The 22,293-nt window shown below is 31.6% G+C and overlaps 2 protein-coding genes across 2 annotated transcripts; both read right to left on the reverse strand.

Moving 5' to 3' along the window:
• Positions 1–6,812: 6,812 nt before the first annotated feature.
• On the reverse strand, positions 6,813–8,781 carry LOC145100395 (seed dormancy control protein). The gene is made up of 4 exons (XM_079037688.1): positions 8,548–8,781; positions 8,287–8,411; positions 7,273–7,801; positions 6,813–7,207 (listed from the first exon to the last, which is right to left on the reverse strand). The coding sequence occupies exons 1-4, from the start codon at positions 8,733–8,735 to the stop codon at positions 7,000–7,002; spliced, it is 1,050 nt and encodes a 349-aa protein (XP_078893814.1). The 5' UTR covers positions 8,736–8,781; the 3' UTR covers positions 6,813–6,999.
• Positions 8,782–17,402: 8,621 nt separating this feature from the next.
• On the reverse strand, positions 17,403–18,990 carry LOC145100396 (uncharacterized). The gene is made up of 5 exons (XM_079037689.1): positions 18,677–18,990; positions 18,481–18,580; positions 17,940–18,039; positions 17,754–17,845; positions 17,403–17,660 (listed from the first exon to the last, which is right to left on the reverse strand). Exons 1-5 carry the CDS (start codon positions 18,831–18,833, stop codon positions 17,522–17,524), a joined length of 588 nt encoding a protein of 195 aa, XP_078893815.1. The 5' UTR covers positions 18,834–18,990; the 3' UTR covers positions 17,403–17,521.
• Between the last annotated feature and the right edge of the window lie 3,303 nt (positions 18,991–22,293).

A 22,293-nucleotide genomic window follows, 5' to 3' on the forward strand; every position in this document is an offset into this window, starting at 1 on the left:
TTATACTTTTTTAAAACATACCATCATCTAACATAATAAAAAGCATAAGGTAACATTGTCTACATTACACACATATAAAATCCTTAAACATATACTTAATCTACATTAAGTGTATTCTCCTTCGAATTTCCTGGATCATCATCACCCCTAATTTACTTAGTTAATTTCACCTTCACGATTCTTTCTGATTTTCTTCTCCTTATCCCATTCAAAATTTCAGCAATTGATTTTACTCTTTTCTCCCTTGGCACTTGAGCATTACCACCACCCCTTTGAACTTGTGTAATAACACCACCATCTTGTACCTCAAGATTGTGCACATCAGTTGGAGTACCTTGCACCTTAGTTGGAGAACCTTACACCTTGATTGGAGTAAGTTACACCTCATCATGTTGTTTCCCTACTGATGCATTTGCATTAGCTCCATTATTTCCATTAACCTACAGATGATGTAACATTAATTTTACTTTAATATAATACAAATGTACAATTAAGTTAAGTATAATATATGTCCTCCTGCTTGGTTGACACTTACTCTAGCATTTCTACTAACCTTTTGTTTTTTTCTTCCTTATGTTAACATGTTCTGGTCCTCTTGTGGGGCAAGTGAATTTGTTGTGATCAGTCTCCTTGTAGATGCTACACTTGACTTTCTTTCCAACTTTAGATACCTTATGGCTAGCAACTCCTTCAACAACATTCATCTTCCTTTTAGTTTGACTGGTCGGCCATGCATTCTTGTGTTAATATGTGGTAAAGGTGGAATGTATTCTGTTTGTGGCCACATGTCACTCCCATTTATGGATGCAATTCTATATTTGTAACTTTTCATATATGTGGTGGTACTAAACATCACATCCATATATGCTTCCACATCCCTATTTAGATATGAAATAGATGATGTAGAATGCACACATCCATACCCATTCAATTTCCACAACCTACAAGAATATGTCTTTCTGTCAAGGTCAACCTCATATACCTCACCTGTTCCCCTAACTTCAAATTGGTTTAAACCACTAGCTAACACCTCAAAATGTCTCATGTGCTTTTTAAGCTCCTTCACCTTATCGCTTATTTATGGAAAAATCTGATTTCCCCATTGCTGTCCTCTCACCTTCATATTATACAATCTCTCCATCATGTACAATCGTAGATCTTTCAACATTGTTATAATGGGCTTCTTTCTGGCATCTACAATTACAACATTAAAACTCTCACACATGTCATTCTCAACTGAGTCGCAACAATTACATGGTTGGAAGAATGCTCTAGACCAATTTTTTGGATCCTTGTCTATCAAGTATTTTTGTGCATCTTGGTTCAAATTTTCTAATTCTCTCATTGTAGCTCTAAATGCATTATCAGTTGAAGCTTTTGATGCTCTCTAATAAAGTGTCTCATAACGGGTCCCACTATATCTCTTAAGCAAATTCTAGAAAATATGTCTAGCACACTGTCTGTGCTCTACATAAGACATCATCTCCTTCATAGCCTCAATTAACCCATGTATGATAATTTTTTTCAATATGTTATAATACCATTAATTATATGATTAAATAATAAATGCACTTACCTTATGTTGATATGACATTAAAGCTTATTGATTTCCTAAATTCAAATGAAGATCGCCGATTAGAAGATCTAAAAACCACTTCCAATTCCACTTGTTCTCTACAGACACGACTACCCATGCAATAGGAAGGATTTTGTCATTTACATCCCTACCAACAACACAAAGTATCCCCCACCCTACAAAACCCTCTCAAAAAACACCCATCAAGTCCAATTATCTTTCTACAACCTTCAATCCAACCTTGTTTCACACCATTAAAACACACATAAAACTTGTTTAAATAGTTCTTCCCATCAGGCATATAATCCAACTCAAGTTTCACAGTGGAACCTGGATTTGTTCTCAGTATCTATTGGTTATATGACTAAAGTTTTACATAGTGATCCTTAAGATTACCTTCTACAAGTTCCATTGCATACTTCTTTGCTCTTCTGCATTACCCTATACTGACATTCACACCAAACTTCTTGATCACTGCTAGTTTAAGTTTCCTTACACTATTTTTTTGCCTATGTAGAATTTGTTTGGTATAGTGGCTCCCAATCCATGAATATGAAACAAGTGACCCTAACTTTAAGTTCCTAGCACAATTATCCTTCAAAGACTTGATCTGGAAAGTAGCTTCATCACTCATCCAAGAGGCCTATAATCTAAATGTGCAGACACCTTTACAACACCTAACAAGAAGTCTATTTATATCATTCTTTTCAAACCACAATTGGTATCTATTAGCCACTCCATAGTTGCACAACATGGTTTTCAACTGCTTTGGATCCTTCAATTTCATTCCAAGTATGGGCTTTGTTTTTTCCAGTGTAAGCTCTCATTGAAAATAGAATGCATCTGTATGGAATCTTGCATTTCCATCCCATTATCATCATCTATAAAGTCATTTCCCTCATCATCCACCCCCCCCCCCTTCAACATACAATTGAATCAAGAATGGATTTTTGGATGTTCTATTCATAGGCATAGCATCTTCATCATTTCCACCTCAACATCCCTAAGAGTATCTCTATTTTCCACACCATCAACACAAGAGTTATTATCAACTTCATTATGTTCTTCATCAAACCACCCCAATTCCATCCCCACCATGATCAACATACAGAGAAATTATGTCATCTGTGCCATATGCATCAAAAATAAAAGCATCATAATCTACATCATTTGAAATAGGTCAAATGTCATCACATAGAGATTTTTCTGGTTCACAGTAGTAAAGGTTTTGAATTTCATCATGCATGAAACGTTCTAGGAAAGTGACATGCTTAGAAAATGTCATAACAAAAAAAAAATCTACATCATTGAAGGAGGTTTTAACAACCCCCCACCCCATCCCAAGTAAGTCAAACGATTACGAGTAAATACACCTTGGTAATTGAGTTCCACCATCGCAAATAGTCCATCAGTAGGTTGAGGGTTCAAGTAGTGTTTTTGATATATGTGAATTTAAGGAGTAGTTTGAGAGTAGATTAGATTTGCCGTTTCAAAAAATAAAAAAATAAAAAATAAAAAAAAATAAAAAAAATAAAAAACTTCTTTCTTTAAGTCAATTGACATCATTGATACCTTGATTGTAAGCAACTAGGAAACCCTAAGTATTGACTCATCGTTTACTTCTTGCACAGTGAAATGTGGTCGAGGAAGAAGGAAACGGGTTAAATGAGAGTCTGACTTAATATATATCATTAAATGACATGGACCAATTTACACATCATTAAGACTTTCAACTTAAAATAAATGCCAGGTCGGATGTGTAACCGAAAAACCTTTTAAATCGGTCACAATGGTGTAATTGACAATTACAATAACATTTAAGTAGTCTATTTCGCAAAAAAAAATATCATAATTGGTCAAATCGGACCATACACAAAATTTAGTTGTGCTACAGTGACATTTTTCCTGAAATCTATATATATATATATATATATATATATATATATATATATATATATATATATATATATATATATATATATATATATATATATATAGGTTCAGGTTCATTTGAGACCATTCTAATTTTGTGAGACCGTGAGACCAAATCTAAAAATATTTTTAAAATGCAAAATAAGTGTAAAAATCAAACAATTCTTTTTTTAAATATTATTTTCGGAACTTGAATTAACTAAAAAAATTAAAAAATTAAAAATAAAATAAAATAAATCCATTTTTTTTTGAAAAATACGTAAAATATTCTAATAGAATATTACACTGTACATATTCTAAAAAATAATTTTAAAATGCAAAATAAATGGAAAAATCTAAAAATTCTTTTTTTAAATATTATTTTCGAAACTTGAATTAACTAAAAAAATAAAATAAAATAAAATAAATATCGTTTTGTTTTTAAAAATACGTGAAATATTCTAATAGAATATTACACTGTACATATTTTAAAAAATAATTTTAAAATTCAAAATAAATGGAAAATCCAAAAATTCTTTTTTTAAGTATTATTTTCGGAACTTGAATTAACTAAAAATAAATAAATAAATAAATAAAATAAAAAAATGCGTCTCACGGTCTCACAAAATTAGGCCGTCTCACATAAATGTAACCCTATGTGTGTGTGTGTGTGTGTGTATATATATATATATATATATATATATATTAAACTTGTAAACCTATTCAAAATTAATAATTTTGATTATTTTGCTTAATTTATGAGCTTTTTATTTGAAAAATAAACTTGTCATTTTGTATACTAAACTTTTAAATATGGTTATTTTAATGAATTTAAAGTAATAATACAAAAATATATAACATGCCTTTCAATAAAATAAAAATATGATCGAAATGTCTCATCTCATGAAGCTGATATAATAACTTCTTTATGATTCTTTGGTACCTAAACTTTCCTTTTTCTTGATTTGTGGCCGTTCGGCCCGAAAATCTAGACTTTCTTTCAAGATATCTTGTTAGGTTTGGAATTAGGATAGAATCAAATCACAAAAAAATCAATTTCTGTGATCTTATGGCCATAATAATTTATCCATATAAATAAACTCAAATCATTTTATATTGGACATGTTTTATTGTCACTTTTTAAGTTTCCAACGAATACTTAATTAAATAATAACATCAAACGAATCCTATAGCATATGATATGTAATTTGAGAAACTATTTTATAATATAGGAATTACACATGTGGCAACATAAACATTAGGATTAGGATTATGGGTAATCGTGGATGTTTTATTTATAATAGAAGTGAATTTAGGATTAGGATTAGGATTATGGTTAGGATTAATAATGAAGTGTCACATACCAATGAATATTTAAATCTTAAAGGGGACAAGCAAATCCATTTGGATGAAGTTTCATGAAGATATCGTCCATCTAAAGCCTAAAGGCCATACCACATGTGATGATGTGAACTTTGGGGCCAAATTTTGCTTCTTCAAATAAAGCATGCATGCCTACTAAATATGAAAATATTTACATCTCATGTGGAACTCATGGTTATTAAATGCCACCATTTATATCAAATCAGACTACATACATAATGAGAATCTTAATTTGGGTTTCCAACTTATCAGTATTTTGGAAGTTTTCCCAAGTGGCATTAGTATTTGGGTGGCCCCTTTTCGTATTAATTGGCATCTATGTATTATTCATTTTTACTAAACCAAGTGGATTGTGTGCTTATGCCTTATCTAATATCATAAGGATCATAACCAATTAAAACGGGAAACTATAGAAAAGAACCGTATATTTTTCATCTATAATTTTGTTATATCAGGTTTATCAATAAGTTTTGATATCAAATTTCACCCATAATTTTTCAAAATAATCAACATAATTTGTGTCAGGTTGAAAAGAATATATATATATATATATATATATATATATATATATATATATATATATATATATATATATATACACGCTTTCCGTCTCAAAATTATAGTCGATCTTTCTTTTTGGTTTTTCCCAAAATACTAATCCACTTCTGAAAATTAACATTTTTACCAAAATATTCATTCATTATTAGTTAACTAACTAAGCATTTAGTAAAACATTAAATGCAAAGTAAAGACAAAACTGTCAGTTTATTATACTAAAGTTAATGGTAATTAATGTTTCTTAATCTGTGGACAATAATTTTGGACGAAGGAATATTTATAGGTATATAAATTTGTTACCCAAACTCACAATAGTACGTCGTTTTGTATCATATATATACATTATAATTGTTCAATGTTCTTATAATTTAATTTCTAACTTGATTTACTTCCAAGATTTTTATAAATTACACATTTATCTTCCTCTTATATAATTTTTATTTTCAATTATAATATAGATAGTCTAGTAGATGTTTGGCAAAAAGATGTGATGTAACAGGAAGATAATAGTGAAATTTCGAAAATCTTGAAAATAAATCAGGTCATGAATTGAAGTTTAAGAACATTATAATGAATATATCAAACAAAACGACGTATTATGATAGTTTTGTATATCTAAGTTTATATACCTTTAAGGGTATATTCATTCTCTCTCTCTCTCTCTCTCTCTCTCTCTCTCTCTCTCTCTCTCTCTCTCTATATATATATATATATATATATATATATATATATATATATATATATATATATATATATATATTCACTAAAAATATCCTAATTGGAGATGACATAACACCAAGTGATTTTTTTACATATTTATCATAAATAATAATTAACTTTGTGAAAACTGATTTTACGAAATAACATTAATTTGTCAAATATTTTTCTTCAACCATCATTCCCGAAAACATGAATAATTTCATAATTTTTTTTGCTAAGTATATTCATATTACGCAAAACCCCATTTTTTACAAAGTAAGAGATAAATTTTTAGCGGGACCAACATTCATAAAATTATCTTGCAAAATAAAGTAACTCGCCTACAAACTAATTTTTTAAATGTTATTTATTTCAACAAAGTTTATGAAGCTTTATCAAAATTATTTCAAATATGTCTTTTGCTAATTATTTATGTGGTTTTGTAACTCATTTGTTATCAGAAGAAACATGCTAAAATAGTACACGATCATAAAAAGGGGTGACCTCAGTACCTCACATTGGGTGGTGTAGCTACACTCCTAAACACAAATTAAAATATTAATAGTTCTTCTAGAGAGATCGAAATACATACGATCGAAAGTTTAAGAAAAATTATAATTTTTTTTTTAAACAAAACACCTATCACTTAACTCATTGTTTAGTTTGTATGTAACTAATAAACATGGAAAAAAAAAACATTAAAATTTATTTCTTTCCAACTACTTATTGTACTTTGTGAAAACAAAAAAACAAAACAAAAATTTCACGTACAGATTACACAGAATGATGTGAAAGAACAATATCGATGCATAGACAACAGAGCAACTGCATAAGAGGTAGTACTAAACGCTTTACGAGTTGTACCTATGATTTCAAAGAAACTTACACAACGAGTAGCCACTATCCACCCCCACAATTTCTGAACCGGAGATCAATGGCACTGTTACCGGACCTTTTCTCATCTTATAATCTTTCGAAAACTGGTGAACGGTTTCTTGAATTCCGTCGAACGCCACCAGGAACTCCGCCGCATCACTCTGGCACAAAATCTTCTTCACCACCGTTTCCAATGCATTTGTCCTGTTCGAAATATGTTAAAAAAAATTGAAAAGTTTGAATGTTGGATTGATTTGTAATTTGTTTACCTGAAGTTTTGGGCCTTGACGATGAGACGATGGACTTTTTTGAGTTCAGAATTGACTTGATCTAAAGTAGATCCATTGGGCTTTTCGTTAGCGATTGCGAAAGGGATTCGGAGAATGCAATTGGCTTGAATCTCCATCATTTCTTCATCGATGACAGCTTCTTCGATCCGCAAGTCATGGATCAATTGAGAAATGGCCTTTTGTGTGGCACCTGCGTGAGATAAAGATGAGGCGAGGGTTGGTGAAGATCGGATGAGGGAGCTAAAGAGGCCCAAAATGGAAGATGGGCGCCAGTCACCTAGCCATGAGAGAGTGGCGAGTTCCAGAGGTGGGCTTGATTTAGGCATGAGAAGCTCGGCGACATCTTTTGGTCGTGTTGGGTTCTTGGCGCGAGAGTATTGGGCTTGGAATCGTTTCAGTTGTTTGTCGATTCGATCTTCCAGAGATTTGAGTTGCCTTTCGAGTCGTGCTGATCTGTGATACCTGTCTTGCTTCCATAGTCTGTACCTTTTCCAACTGAACGATTCACCTAATCAAAATCACAATCAAATCCATTATCGCGTGAATACAAGATGTTCTTCGTCTAAGATCCATAAATCGATGTGAATTGAGATTAATTATCCGATAAAAAGCAAAACGGTTTCATAAGATTATCCGTTTTTGGAATCAATGACCATAATTCGTACTAGAACAGAGATTAATTCTCCAAGAAGACGCAAGAATGTTTCGTAGAATCAGGTCAACAATTTGAATCAGTGTAGAACTAAAATGAATACAGATGAGGGTTAATTCGGTAGAACATGGAGTGAGGAATTCTCCTACCACAGTTCGTACTAGAAATGAGATTAATTCTCTTAGAAATAGCCAAAATAGTTCTTATCCTTACAATTTCAACGTGAATCTATAGATTGAAATTGCAAATTGATCATCATCTCTTAATTTCAACACGAACAAGCGTTTCAGATGTAAATAACAAAAAGGAAATGCTAATAATCATTGAATCAATCTCTATACCTAATTTAGGCGAATTTTGTGAGTGGAGTGTGAGGCATCGGATTTGCTCCGTTGGAGGATCTTCAGATTCCTCTTCATCATCTAATACCGCTTTTCCGCGATCTTGGTTCGACATGCATGGTTTCCTGAGAATTTCAAGATCAGAATATCATTTAAATTGAGCCCTAATCACAGTCTGATTGTTATGTGATTGCATCTCAATACATAGAGTGAAGTAATCAAATCAAAGATAGATAAAGATCGAAAGAGGATTGAAGTTACGATTGGGATGAAGCCTTCTTCGTGTCTTTCTGTTTCTTCTCCGTCATTGTGTTTGTGTAATTGCGCGCCAAAATTTGTTTCAACTTTCTAGCTCTGTTTCTGTATATATATATATACATACACACGACACATTCGGGCTCCAAACAAACCCCTTCTCCACATACATACACACATGCTATGAATTGCATTTTCACAGTTCTTGAAAGTACATTTCCCTTCTATGAAGATTGAAGAAAGTAGTATTTTTCAAAAAGAATTAGAACAAATAAAGAAATGGATGATAATTAGAATTCAGAAGTGCTGGAGTGGCATGGATGTAAATTAATTAAAGAAGAAGGGTTATGTTGGATGATGTAGAAAATAACCATTCAAATGAATAATGCTGTCATGATGCCTTTTGAGTTGGAATTTACCTCAAATGAGTATAGAATCTTCGAATTTAGTGGAAATTGATGGTAAAATTGATCATACAATGTAATTTGAATAGTTATAAAAGTTTGTAACATTAGATCAGCAAATGCATGTGGCATGACTATGTGAGAAGCCTTGATATGGTGAGGCTAGAAACATGACTATGTGAAGATGAATGACATAAAGGTGGCCCCATGAGATGATTTTGTAACATCATGAAACTATCTTATTTAATTTAAGGTGGTGTTTGAGGTTATTTTTTGAACTTCAAAAGTGTTTTTTGAAAAACAAAGTGTTCCTTGGCTTATGATGGTAATAAGAAAAAAGTTTTTAAAAAAATATTTGGATTAATTTTTGTGGTAGAAAAAAACTATAAATATAAAATGAATAAAAAGGGAACGGAAAGAAAGGAAAAAAGAAAATGAGAGTGTAAGAGTTCATTAAGAGTAATATAGTCATTTTCCAAAAGGCAAAAGCACTTAAAAACTCAAGATTCTTTTTTTTAAACATGCCAAAAAGCCATTTTGAAAAGAACTTATGCAATAGCTATTTTTTTCTTTTGATTTGTTGACTTTTTAAAAAGACAATAAGTCAAATAAGCTATTTTGAAAAACAATCTTAAACACCCTTTAAATATTTTTAATCTATTTAAATGATTGACTTATGATAATAAACATTCGAGTTTCATGGGAAGAAATCAAATAAAAATTATTGAATGTAAAATTTCAAAATACTTGATAGTAAATTGTTATTTTTGAACTATAAGCTTTAAATTGAAAATACTAGTGGTAAGAACTATTTACATTATTGTTGGATAGTGGGGCTAAGCTAAAAGTTTGAGGAGAGTGAGGATGAATTAGTATTGATCATTACTCTTATTAACTCCTATAACCTCTCTTTATACAAAATATGTTGGAAAAACATGAATTTTCTTTAACTAGAAAATATGATTATTTTTCCGAATTTAAATATGAATAAATTTAGATGTTTTAATAATATTTAACCAGATTTTGTTCTCCTTGAAGAGAGCTTCAAAATGATATATTATACATCTAAATTGGAGTTGTGATAATGAGATGTCATCTCAAAGTAAGATAATTGGAACGAAAAGATGGAATTTGGAAAGTGAAATAATGACGTCCTACATTTAGTGGGTATATATAGTAACGAGTTCCTAACCAACTGATTGAATTGTAGGAGTCCTAGTGGGAGGCTCATACATGCACGCATACATATGGACATGATTGTAGACATGGTTCACCCGTTTTTTCGAGTGGTACACATAAGGCTGATGGGAGTGGAGGTGCTAAGGAGATCGTTAGCACTCGCTAAGAAGAAAGAACACCGCCCCCCAACTCTCGCTAGGGGCTCGCTACCTTTAAGCTCATTAATGGCATAACCAGAGGAGAGAGAGAGAGAGAGAGAGAGAGAGAGAGAGAGAGAAAGAAAGAAAGAAGAGAGAACATTGATTGAATATTATTGGCTATTGGCTTTTCTTAAAATTTCAACCAATCGGTGTGAGTTATTTCAATTCTTTTTTATTTCATTCGATGGAAGTTTCAAAATTACACTCTTATCTTTTCTTAATAGTTCACTTTTTGATGGAAGTTTCTAAATCACATCCTTATCTTTTCTTAATAGTTCACTGTTTGAAATATATAGATAAAATGTATGTTTTTGTTGTAAAAAATTAAAACATTAAGAACTTGTTAAAATGTCAAATAAATGTTTGTGTAATATTATGTCATATTATTTAAATCAAACAGATGTTTGTGTAATATTAAAAAAAAATGTTTGTTTATTAAAATAAAGTAATTAAATTAAATTAGAAAAAGAAAATAAAAAAATGGAGTACTAGGAGTGTTACCATTCTCTACCAAATGTTAAGATATGATGCTAAATGGAGAAAAGTGGGGTGGCACTCTAAAAACTGACGTGACAAAGTGCTAAGAATGTTATCACTCCTCTTAACCTAAATGTATTTAGCACTTTGTATGTATGCAACAAAGCATAAGTATCATTTTGTTTTTTAGGAATGATATAGGGGTTGAAACCACCCATTAAGCTATCAAACAACAACAGTTATCGTGTAACACCTAGGTTTTTAAAAAGTTTATGGTTAGTGGTGCAAACGAGCCAAGCTACTCATGAGATATTCGTGATCGAATCGTTAAAAGCTCGACTCGAAATCGATTTTAAACGAGTCCGAGCCGAGCTCGAGCTTAATATTAAGCTCTTTTATTAAACGAGCTCGAGCTCGAGCCTATGTCACTAAGCTCGATTAGGCTCGCGAGCCTAAACGAGCCTTTATATAAAATAATTTATTATTATTTTTATATATTAAAATAAAAACATATTTGGGGATTAGGTATTTAAGGTATTAGTAAACGAGCTTCTTAACAAGCTCAAACCAAGCTTAAGCTTACTTAGGCTCGTCAGACAAAAAACGAGTCGAGCCCGAGCCAAAGTCAAGCTTGTATAATTATTTAGGAGCTCAAGTCAAGCTCGGTACAAGAAGCTCCAATCGAGCCGAGCTCGAGCTCGAGCCTCGCATAACTTAAACGAGCCCGAGCCGAGCCTGACTAAGCTTGGGCTCGGCCCGGCTCGTTTGCACCCCTATTTATGGTCTTAACTTGAGATTGTTAAAAATGGAATATATATATATATATATATATATATATATATATATATATATATATATATATATAGACACACACACACACAAACAACACACACAAGATCATATGATGAATCTTTTTTGGTGAGGACTCGTAAGGACACCTAATGACATTTATATGCTTGTCGTCCTTATATAAAGTAAGGTCCATGTTCGTTTGATGATCGAATGTAGCATAAATACTACACATCATCACTTGTTGATTATTACCAATTGTTGAACAAAAGTAGTCTAATGCAAGATTTTTCTTGATATTATATGTGATTACCTCATTGACACAAGGTTGGAGTTCTTTATACATGTCTTGTGGGTTCCTAAAATGTTGAGAATTTAGAGCCATTTAGAGCCATGGTTTTAATGAGCTCCTAATTTTCTTGTGGCATTTTGCTAAAGGTATCATGACACTAGATTGTGTCAATCAATATCATTTCCAATGGAAGGAAGAATTCATAGAATTATTAGATAAGGAGATTTTCTGGAGTTTGATCTTGTGAACAAATAGCACGAAGACTATCCAATCGTTCCCAATAGTCATGAAGAGTTTTCGTTATCCTTGATGAATATCACAAATGTCATTGGATGCTTGTGTTACGGGATAAATTTTATCTATAAACGCTCTCGCCATATTTACCAACCCTAATGGTAGGTAAAACAGTCAATCTTTTGTTCGATCGGGCACGTTTATGGAGAATGTCATTAACTTGATTTGGTATTATATGACCCGTGTGACTTAATTTTTGAGCAAATGATATGAAACATCTTTAATTCATTATGAAAATATTCGTTCCCCAACCCATGATAGGTGGGAAGTTGATGGATCCACTCGGATTTCAATTTCAATCTCCCTTCAAAAGAGGGATAGGGGATGCATATAGGTTGTGTGAAATTGGTCTTCATAGGTAACGGAAAAATCACTAAATTGTTTTATATCCTCAATGTGGTGCAAATCATATTGAGTTGGAGGATTGAGGTTAGAAAATAATCTTGATAATCAAATTATTAGGCATCAAGGCTTGGTTGCTATTTTTTAAATTATAACTATTTAGGTTTCCAAAATAAAAAGGTTAGTTGTCTTTGTCCCTAACATACATGTGAATTAACCAAAACAACAAGCATCTCCATTTTTGTATGTTTCGGCAACAAGTGTTTGGAGTTTTTAGTTTTTGAAATCAATCTCGCATTAAAGAAAACAAAAAGTTTAATTTGGAAGTACGAGTTGAAAACGTCTATTTCAAAACAAAAATTTTATAATCCAAAAAGCAATTCAAGTAGCTTTGGAAAGATTTTATGAGATTTTAACTTTGAACTTTTTTATTTTATATAATTTTTGCATATTTCAAAAGATTACAATTGCTTTTCGCAAAACACTTTCTTACAAATAAATATTACAGCTTCTTGCTAACAATTATTTCTCCCAAACATACACTTAGCATATACAAAATTAAACAAAATTAAATATGTTTCTTAAACATGCCTTGTTTGCGTGTACACCAATCGTTTTGTTTGCATATTTTTTTTAGTAAACATCATCGTAGTTTCTTATTAACATTGTTGTTACTTGGTTGCTTCATGTTTACTTGGATATTCGATACTTTTTTGTGTTTAATGTTAAAAGCTTTTACTCCTATTTGTGCTTATAGCTCGACTTGAACGGAATAGACGTGAAAAAATACAAGCTATTTAAATGATGATAATCTTCTTTACAATTGATGATGACAAATTTATATTTGTGCTCGACAATGTTGTTTGATGTTATATATGTGTAATTTTTTGATTTTGCATTTTTTAAATTGTGAACATTATGATATGAACTTTTTTTTTTGATAGACATTCATATTTTTTTTTCTGAGATAAACTTTTAAGGTGTGTTATTACAACACCATATTTATACGACTTATTTAGTGTACTAGTTGTAATTCAATTTATTGAATACCCATTTATTACACTAGAAAATATTTTTTTTTCTGGATGATGTAATAAATATTGTAACTTATATACATTATGTGTTACAAGTGTATTTTTGTTATTGGTAACTAATTTCTTTTTATTCACTCATGTTTTCATACCAATTAAACTCATATTACCAAATGGTAATAAAAAGGTTTTTAAAAATGTTTGGATTAACTTTTGTGGTGAAAAAAAAATAAAAATAAAAATAAAAAGGGATGGAAAGAAAGAAAAGAAGAAAGTGAGAATGTATAGTCATTTCCCAAAAGATAAAAGCAATTCAAAACTCAATATTCTTTTTTTTAACATGCCAAAAGTCATTTTGAAAAGAACTTATGCAATAGCTTTTTCTTATTTGTTGACTTTTTGAAAAGACAACAATAAGCTATTTTGAAAAGCAATCTCAAACACCTTCTAAATATTTTTAATCTTTTTAAATGATTGAATTACGATAATAAACCTTCGTGTTTCATGTTTATAGGAAGAAATTAAATAAAAATTCTTGATGTAAAATTTCGAAATACTTGATAGTAAGTTGTTATTTTTGAACTATAAGGTTTAAATTTAAAAAATACTACCGGTAAGAACTATTTACATTATTGTTGGATAGTGGGGCTTAGCGAAAAGTTTGAGGAGTCGAGAGTGATGATGAATTAGTTTTTATCATTACTGTCGTGAACTCCTATAACCTCTCTTTGTACACAATATGTTGGAAAAACATGAACTTTCTTTAACTAGAAAATATGATTATTTTTCCGAATTTAAATATGAATAAATTTAGACGTTTTAATAATATATAATTAGATTTTGTTCTCCTTGAAGAGAGCTTCAGAACGATATATTATACATATAAATTGGAGTTGTGATAATGAGATGTCGTCTCAAAGTAAAGATAATAGGAACAGACATTTAATGGGTATATATAGTAACAAGTTCCTGACCAACTGATTGAATGGTGGGAGTCCTAGTGGGAGGCTCATAGATACACTTTGTATGTATGCAATGAAGCATAAGTATCCTTTTGTTTTTTAAGAATGATATAGGGGTTGAAACTACCCATTGAGCTATCAAACAACTTGAGTTATCGTGTAACACCCAAGTTTTTTAAAAGCTTATGGTCTTAACTTGAGATTGTTTGATGATCGAATGTAGCATAAATACTACACAACATCACTTGTTGATTATTTCCTATTACCAATTATTGAACAAAAGTAGTCTAATGCAAGATTTTTCTTGATATTAGATGTAATTACCTCATTGACACAAGGTTGGAGTTCTTTATGCATGTCTTTTCAGTTCCTAAAAGGTTGAGAATTTAAAGCCAATTAGAGCCATGGTTTTAATGAGCTCCTAATTTTCTTGTGGTGTTTTGCTAAAGGGATCATGATACCAGATGTGTTAATCGATATCATTTTAATGGAAGGAAGAATTCATAGAATTATTAGATAAGGAGTTTTTGGGAGTTTGATGTTGTGAACAAATAGCACAAAGACTATCGAATCGTTCCCAATAGCCATGAAGAGTTTTTATTATCCTTGATGAATACCGCAAATGTCATTGGATGCTTGTGTTACGGGATAAAACTTATCTGATAACGCTCTCGCCATATTTACCAACCCTAATGGTAGGTAAAACAGTCAATCATGTGTTCGATGGGGCACAGTTATGGGGAATGTCATTAACTTGATTTAATATTATGTGACCCCGTGTGATTTAATTTTTGAGCAAATGATATGAAATATCTTAAAGTGCTTATGAAAATATTCGTTTCCCAACCTATGATAGGTGGGAAGTTGATGGTTCAACTCGGATTTCAATTTCAATCTCCCTTCAAGATAGGGATAGTGGATGCATATAGATTGTTATGTGAAATTGGTCTTCCTGGTAACGAAAAAATCACTAAATTATTGTATATCCTCATTGTGGTGCAAATTATATTCACTCAGAGGATTGAGGTTAGAAAATAATCTTGATAATCAAATTATTGGGCATCAAGGCTTGGTTACTATTTTCTAAATTATAACTATTTAGGTTTCCAAAATAAAATGGCTAGTTGTCTTTGTCCCTAACATACATGTGAATTAACCAAAACAACAAGCATCTCCATTTTTGTATGTTTTGGCAACAAGTGTTTGGAGTTTTTAGCTTTTGAAATCAATCTCGCATTAAAAAAAACAAAAAGTTTCATTTGGAAGCATGAGTTGAAAAAGTCTATTTCAAAACAAAGAATTTATAATCCAAAAAACAATTCAAGTAGCTTTTGAAAATTTTTATGAGATTTTAACTTTTATGTTTTATTTAATTTTTGCATATTTCAAAAGATTACAACTACATTTTTCAAAACACTTTCTTACAAATAAATATTACAGCTTCTTGCTAACAATTATTTCTCCCAAACATACACTTAGCATAAACAAAATTAAATAAGTTTCTTAAACATGCATGTTTGCGTGTACACCAATCGTTTTGTTTCCATATTTTTTTTAGTAATCATCATCATAGTTTCTTATTAACATTGTTGTTACTTGGTTGCTTCATGTTTACTTGGATATTGGATACCTTTTTTGTGTTTAATGTTAAAAGCTTTTACTCCTTTTATAGCTCGACTTGAACGGAATAGACGTGAAAAAATACAAGCAATTTAAATGATGATAATCTTCTTTACAATCGATGATGACAAATTTAGATTTGTGCTCGACAATGTTGTTTGATGTTATGTATGTGTAATTTTTTGATTTTACATTTTTTAAGTTGCGAACATTATGATATGAACAACTTTTTTTTTTGATAGACATTCATATATTTTTCTGAGATAAACTTTTAAAGTGTTTTATTACAACACCATATTTATATGACTTATTTAGTGTACTAGTTGTAATTCAATTTATTGAATACCCATTTATTACACTAGAAAATACCATATATTTTTGTCTGGATGATGTAATAAATATTGTAACATTATGTGTTACAAGTGTATTTTTATTATTGGTAATTAATTTCTTTTCATTCACTCATCTTTTCATATCAATTAAACTCAGATTACCAAAGGGTTTCTAGCCATTGTCCATTGTGATATTAAATGGTGCCCTCCTTCTTCTTTACTTGAGACAAAGGTGAAATTAGAAGTAACTAGATTTGTTGTTTCAAAAAAAATTAAAAAAATTAAAAAAAAAAAAAAAATGAATGTTTATTACTCATTTCATTCAATGAAAGTAACAGTAACCTAAGGTTACAAATGAATGTTATTTACCTCGTCCATTTCATTGCTCTATCAACTCTATTCCCTTGTTATTACATTCCATTCCATCCAACCAAAGTCCATTCCATTACATTGTAATTCCATTCCATCCAAATTCCAATCAAACCAATGAGATTCACTAATGTCCAATGATGTTACAATGCAAGAGAGATTACAAGTATTCCCGTAGAGAAAGTCTAACATTAGATGACGAATACAAATTATATACATTTAAAAATTTGTTTAAACAAATTAATGACATTTAAAACTTTTTAGTCATGCAAACAATCATTTTTTGAATTTCAAAAGTAGTCAACTTCTGAAAAAATGTGACTTTAAACTTGTCTATATGTTAAAACTTATTTTTAAAAACATGTAAAAACAAAAATCTCCCAAGTAAAATTGATGGATTTAACTTTTAAAAACTAGTCATAAAATTCGTCTCTCATGTTAAACTTATTAATAATAAAAAGTGGTTTTTTTTTGTCATTTTTGGTACTCAAAGAGAAAAAGATGAAACACGTTTCCAAAATCAATTTATATATTAGGTAATCAAATCTTTATTTGGTTATAAACTCGCAATACTAACTCTTAAATCGTTGATTTTAAAAGTATATTCCAAAAAAAAGGCTGATCCACCATCTTAATTCCTAAATTTACAACATTCTAAAAAAAAAATCACCTGCCTATTTGAATCATTATCATACAATACTATTACGAAATTTCCTGTATGAAAACCAACCTTTCAAGAAGTTTGCCACTTTAGAGCCATGAATGAACACCGACTCCCCTTCTTCATCTTCTTCAATAGAATCACAGTTTCTGGCATCATCACTTGATCTGAAAATTAAAAAAAAAAAAACAACATTTTAGTTGCAAAATAGGCAACAAATATTTTAAAAATATAATGGGAATGAAGTGATTGATTCATACATTGAAGGTTGTTTCAACTCATCACTTTGGTTCTTGATCATTTGTTGTCTTGTTGGTCGATAGTTGATTGTAACATGTCGCACAAATTTAATCTGAATGTATCAATGACAAAAAATTTAGAGCACGTTTATTTATAAGAACATGGGAATTTTAAATTGAAGGATATGATACGAGATAATAGATAACCTGATCACCATCTTTGATTCCAAGTCTTCTTATATAAGCTTTATCATTCAACAGCTTTTGGCCTTTATAGCACAGACAAAAATGCCCCCATACATGTGACCTGATATCATTGAAGTTTCTTGAGATGTTAATAAATAGTTAACTTTTCAGATAAACCAAAAGGAACAGTCTGGTGCTATTTAACAATTGTAGAATTCAACAAATAATTGAAGTCCAAATCAGTTTTCACATGTGTTGATCCTGCCATTTTCAAGTCTAACTGTTTCCTTTGCTGTCTCATTCAAGAAATCAGTTTAGTTTGATGTATCACTTTTAGAAATGATCATTATAGTTGAAAAAAAAAAAGTTACAGTTTGACCTAGATTCGTGGTCAAGGGAATGAAATTCAACGTAAAAGCTTATAAGAGTTCATTGCAATCAAGGAAAAAACTGTTTTATAAGTTAAAAGTTATAGCGTGTTAATGCCAATTGCACCGAAATATGAATCTGCAACAAGTAACAACATCGATCGATCTTCAATACGAAATTATACGCATCTTACCAGGAAACAATGCATCTCTTCTCCTTAGGCAAGAAGCGAAAAAACTCCTCTAATACGAGTTTAAGATCTGCTACGGTAGCATTCATAGAAACCTCGACGCCTAAATAGTCAAAGAAAAGAAATCGGAACTTAAACAACTGAAATTGAGCGTGAAAACAGATTATATTACGAGATAACAGAAGAATCGAAAGTTTACCAAAGGAAGAACCATCTAATTTCAGAACAGATAACTTGAGAAGCTGTTTAGGAAGCTTGTGATATGAAAACGATAAGCGTCGAACAATGAGTGCGTTGTGCATCAAAACCCTTGGATTTCGATTATCGTGATCGAAGTTCGACATTATCTCCATCATATGTATGTCTGTGTGTGTTTTAATGATCTTGGCAATAAAGAAACCCTAGCTACTTTGGGGGTCAAACACAAGTGAGTGATGAAAAATGGCAGAATAACGAGAGAGAATCGGAGATGGAGATGGAGGTTTTTTGGGAGGGGGAACGAATTGGCGACCGTTGTAATGAGAGGAGGTTGTTTGTTGGGAAGCAGAAAAGTTTATGTACTTGCGGTTTCACTCGCTTCAATGGACGCGCGTGCGTCTGGAAGAGTTTACACTTAAGTTATACAAATGGTCCCTCAGTTTATAAAATGTTATAAGTTTAGTCTTTTTTATTTATACGAATGATACATACTGTTTTACTTTATTGGGTCTTTGGTCCTAAGTCTTTAACTTACATAAATAGTAATTTTCTTTAGCATTTTCTAATATTTTTTTAGTGTTCTTTTTTTCTACAAAAGACACTATATTTTGATTTGTAAGGGTGGATGAAGAGGATAAATATATAATTTTAGGCATGTTTAATGCTTTGATCAATTAGTGTTTTTTTTTCCTTCGTTTACGTTAAGTATACCAATATTCAATTACATAGGACTTTAAAGATTGGGACCTTAACAATGCTCATACCTAGATTACTTAGTGAAATCTTTACGATTTCTCATTATTGATTTTCTTGAATTCACAACTCCTTTCTTTAAGATTTCGATTCAAAACATGTTGTTAACTGGTCATATTGAAAGTCACTGGAATTTTTTCCTCTATATATGACAAAAAAATTATAAATTTTGGGGTTTTGTCCCTTATTTTTGCTAAAGGAAATGGTTGGTATTGCTACATGGAAATGGAGTTCTTCATTTCCTTAGTGTTTTCATCAAAAAGTGTGTCAATTTTATCATATTCTCATACCCATCTGGATATGTTTATCCCTACACCAATTTCATAATCTCTAGAATTGACTCCGATCTTAAGGAAGGGGTTTGAGTTTTTTTTACAACCAAACGATGATCAAAAAATGGGATGGGGTTGTGAGTTGGACGATAAGGAAACGGTGCAAGAGAAGATCGGTGTGTTACTGATGGAGTGGGGATGATCAAGTGGTGTTGAGGGGTTAGGGGTGGTAACACGAAGGAAGAAATGGGTGTTGGTAGTCACAGGCTATTTTACTATTTTAGGGGTGGTTTTTAAACTATAAGGTATTATTATAAATTAGAAAAAAGAAAATAATATTAAAGATTAATGAAAAATCAAAGTAAGGATAATATGGTAACTTTAGATCAAACATAAAATAAGATGAACTACAAGGACCAATCATTCCAAAAAAAATCAAAGAGACCATGTGTGTCAAAAACATGAAAAGGGACTAAACATGTAATTTAGATTTAGCTCAATAGGATTTATTTATCATGCATAAACTAGCTTGTTTTTTTAATGCGATTTAATGCTTAATGAGTCACGGTAATATCTTATAAACTAGTACTTTATAAACTAGTTTTAAAAAAAAATGTTGTATTGATAAGTTAACTCTTAATCTAAAAAATCATTTTTAATAGTACATCCAACACAATCTAATTTGTTAAGTAATATGTTGTAACGTCCCAAATTTCAACCCAAATTTTTTGATTAAAATTTTAAGTATTTATTTAATTCACAACTGTAAGATCTTAAAACATTTATCAGAGTATCATTAAAAATTATCAAGTAGACAAGTCCCTCATTGATGTGATGTAATCGAACCATGCCTCTCCTTTAATATAAGAAAACCTGAAACATGTAAACCACAAATCGTAAGCACAAAGCGTAGTAAGTTCACCAAAATACCACACACAACACAACACAAATAAACAACTATGGGTTATCAGCAACCCTGAATACTATCAGCAGTCCCAGTACGCTAACAGCACACCCAGTGGGTTATCAGCAACACTGGAGACTATCAGCAGTCTCAGTCATATATAAACATCATAACACAATAATAACAGCTAGACCCAGGTGGTCATCACAAATACAACTATTCTACCACACATGCTCATAAAAACATGCGAGAGTCACAAAGACATCTAACATCTTACATACATAATTTAGTGAGTCGGCATTGGCGCCTTCGACTCACGAGCACTGGGAGAATACTCACCTGAATCGAAGAACCCTGAAACACTATGACACGATCCCTTTTCTGCACTGCTCGCACCCGTGAATCTACTAATACCAGAACCAGATAAAATCTTAATTAATAACCCAAAACCCTCAAGTTTTAACCCAAGGTCAAACTTGGTCAAAAAGTCAATGGTCAACAGAAGTTAAAGTCAACATATCAACTTCAGGCTGAGTACGTCTAGCGTACTCAGCTCGTACGCATGGCATACTCAGTTCATACACATGGCGTACTCATCATCCATAATCGGGACCCCATACAAGTACGTGTAAGCGTACTCGAAGGTACGCCCGACATACTCGACCAAAAGGCACTTTTCCATTAAGTGCTTAATCTCTTAAGTCATTTCATCCAACACTTAGATCTAGTCCCACAACATTATTCTAAGTTATAAAGTTTCCACCTTTATGACTTTCCATGTCTAGAAAAGGTTCAAAAGCCAAAACCTTAACTTATTAATCCAGTAAGACATCATGACACTTTCATGGAAGGTATAGAAGGATCAAGATCACATTTTTATGGATTGTAACACCCCGACAACTTTCCAGTCATTAATGGATAAGGTATTCCAACCTTTCTGGCGACGCTTTGTATTAGTGTTTTTCGATGACATTTTAATTTATAGTAAGACCGAGACGGAACATGGATAGCATCTACGACAAGTATTTGATTTATTGTGTGCTAATAGCTTGTATGAAAATAAAAAAAATGTTCTTTCGTACAACGACCGGTGGATTATTTAGGCCATATCATATCCAAGGAAGGAGTATCCGCTGACCCGGCTAAGATTACAGCCGTGATGGATTGGCTGATCCCCAAAACATTGCGGGAATTGCGCGGTTTTTTAGGGCTCACAGGTTATTACCGAAAGTTTGTAGAGGGATATAGGAAAATAGTATGGCCACTAACCAAACAGTCGAAGAAAGACAATTTTTGTTGGACCCCCGAAGCCACAGAAGCTTTTCGGAAATTGCAATTTGCAATGACTCGGGTACCGGTTTTGCATTACCGGATTTTACTAAAGTTTCTGAAGTAGAGACGGACACGTCGGGGTATGGTGTAGGGGCTGTTTTGATGCAGGAAAATCGACCTCTAGCCTTCTTTAGCCATGTTTTGGGAAGCCGTGCAAGACTTAAGTCGGTTTATGAGCGGGAATTAATGACGGTAGTAATGGCCATCCAAAAGTGGCATCCTTACCTACTGGACGCAAGTTCGTGGTTCGTACGGATCAAAGGAGTTTGAAGTATCTCCTTGAACAACGTACGGTGACCGATGACCATCAAAAGTGGCTATCGAAATTATTGAGGTACAATTTTGACATTTTGTACA

Source organism: Lactuca serriola, chromosome 4 (assembly GCF_051521515.1).
Source record: "Lactuca serriola cultivar US96UC23 chromosome 4, Lser_US96UC23_V15, whole genome shotgun sequence".
Taxonomy (NCBI): domain Eukaryota; kingdom Viridiplantae; phylum Streptophyta; class Magnoliopsida; order Asterales; family Asteraceae; genus Lactuca; species Lactuca serriola.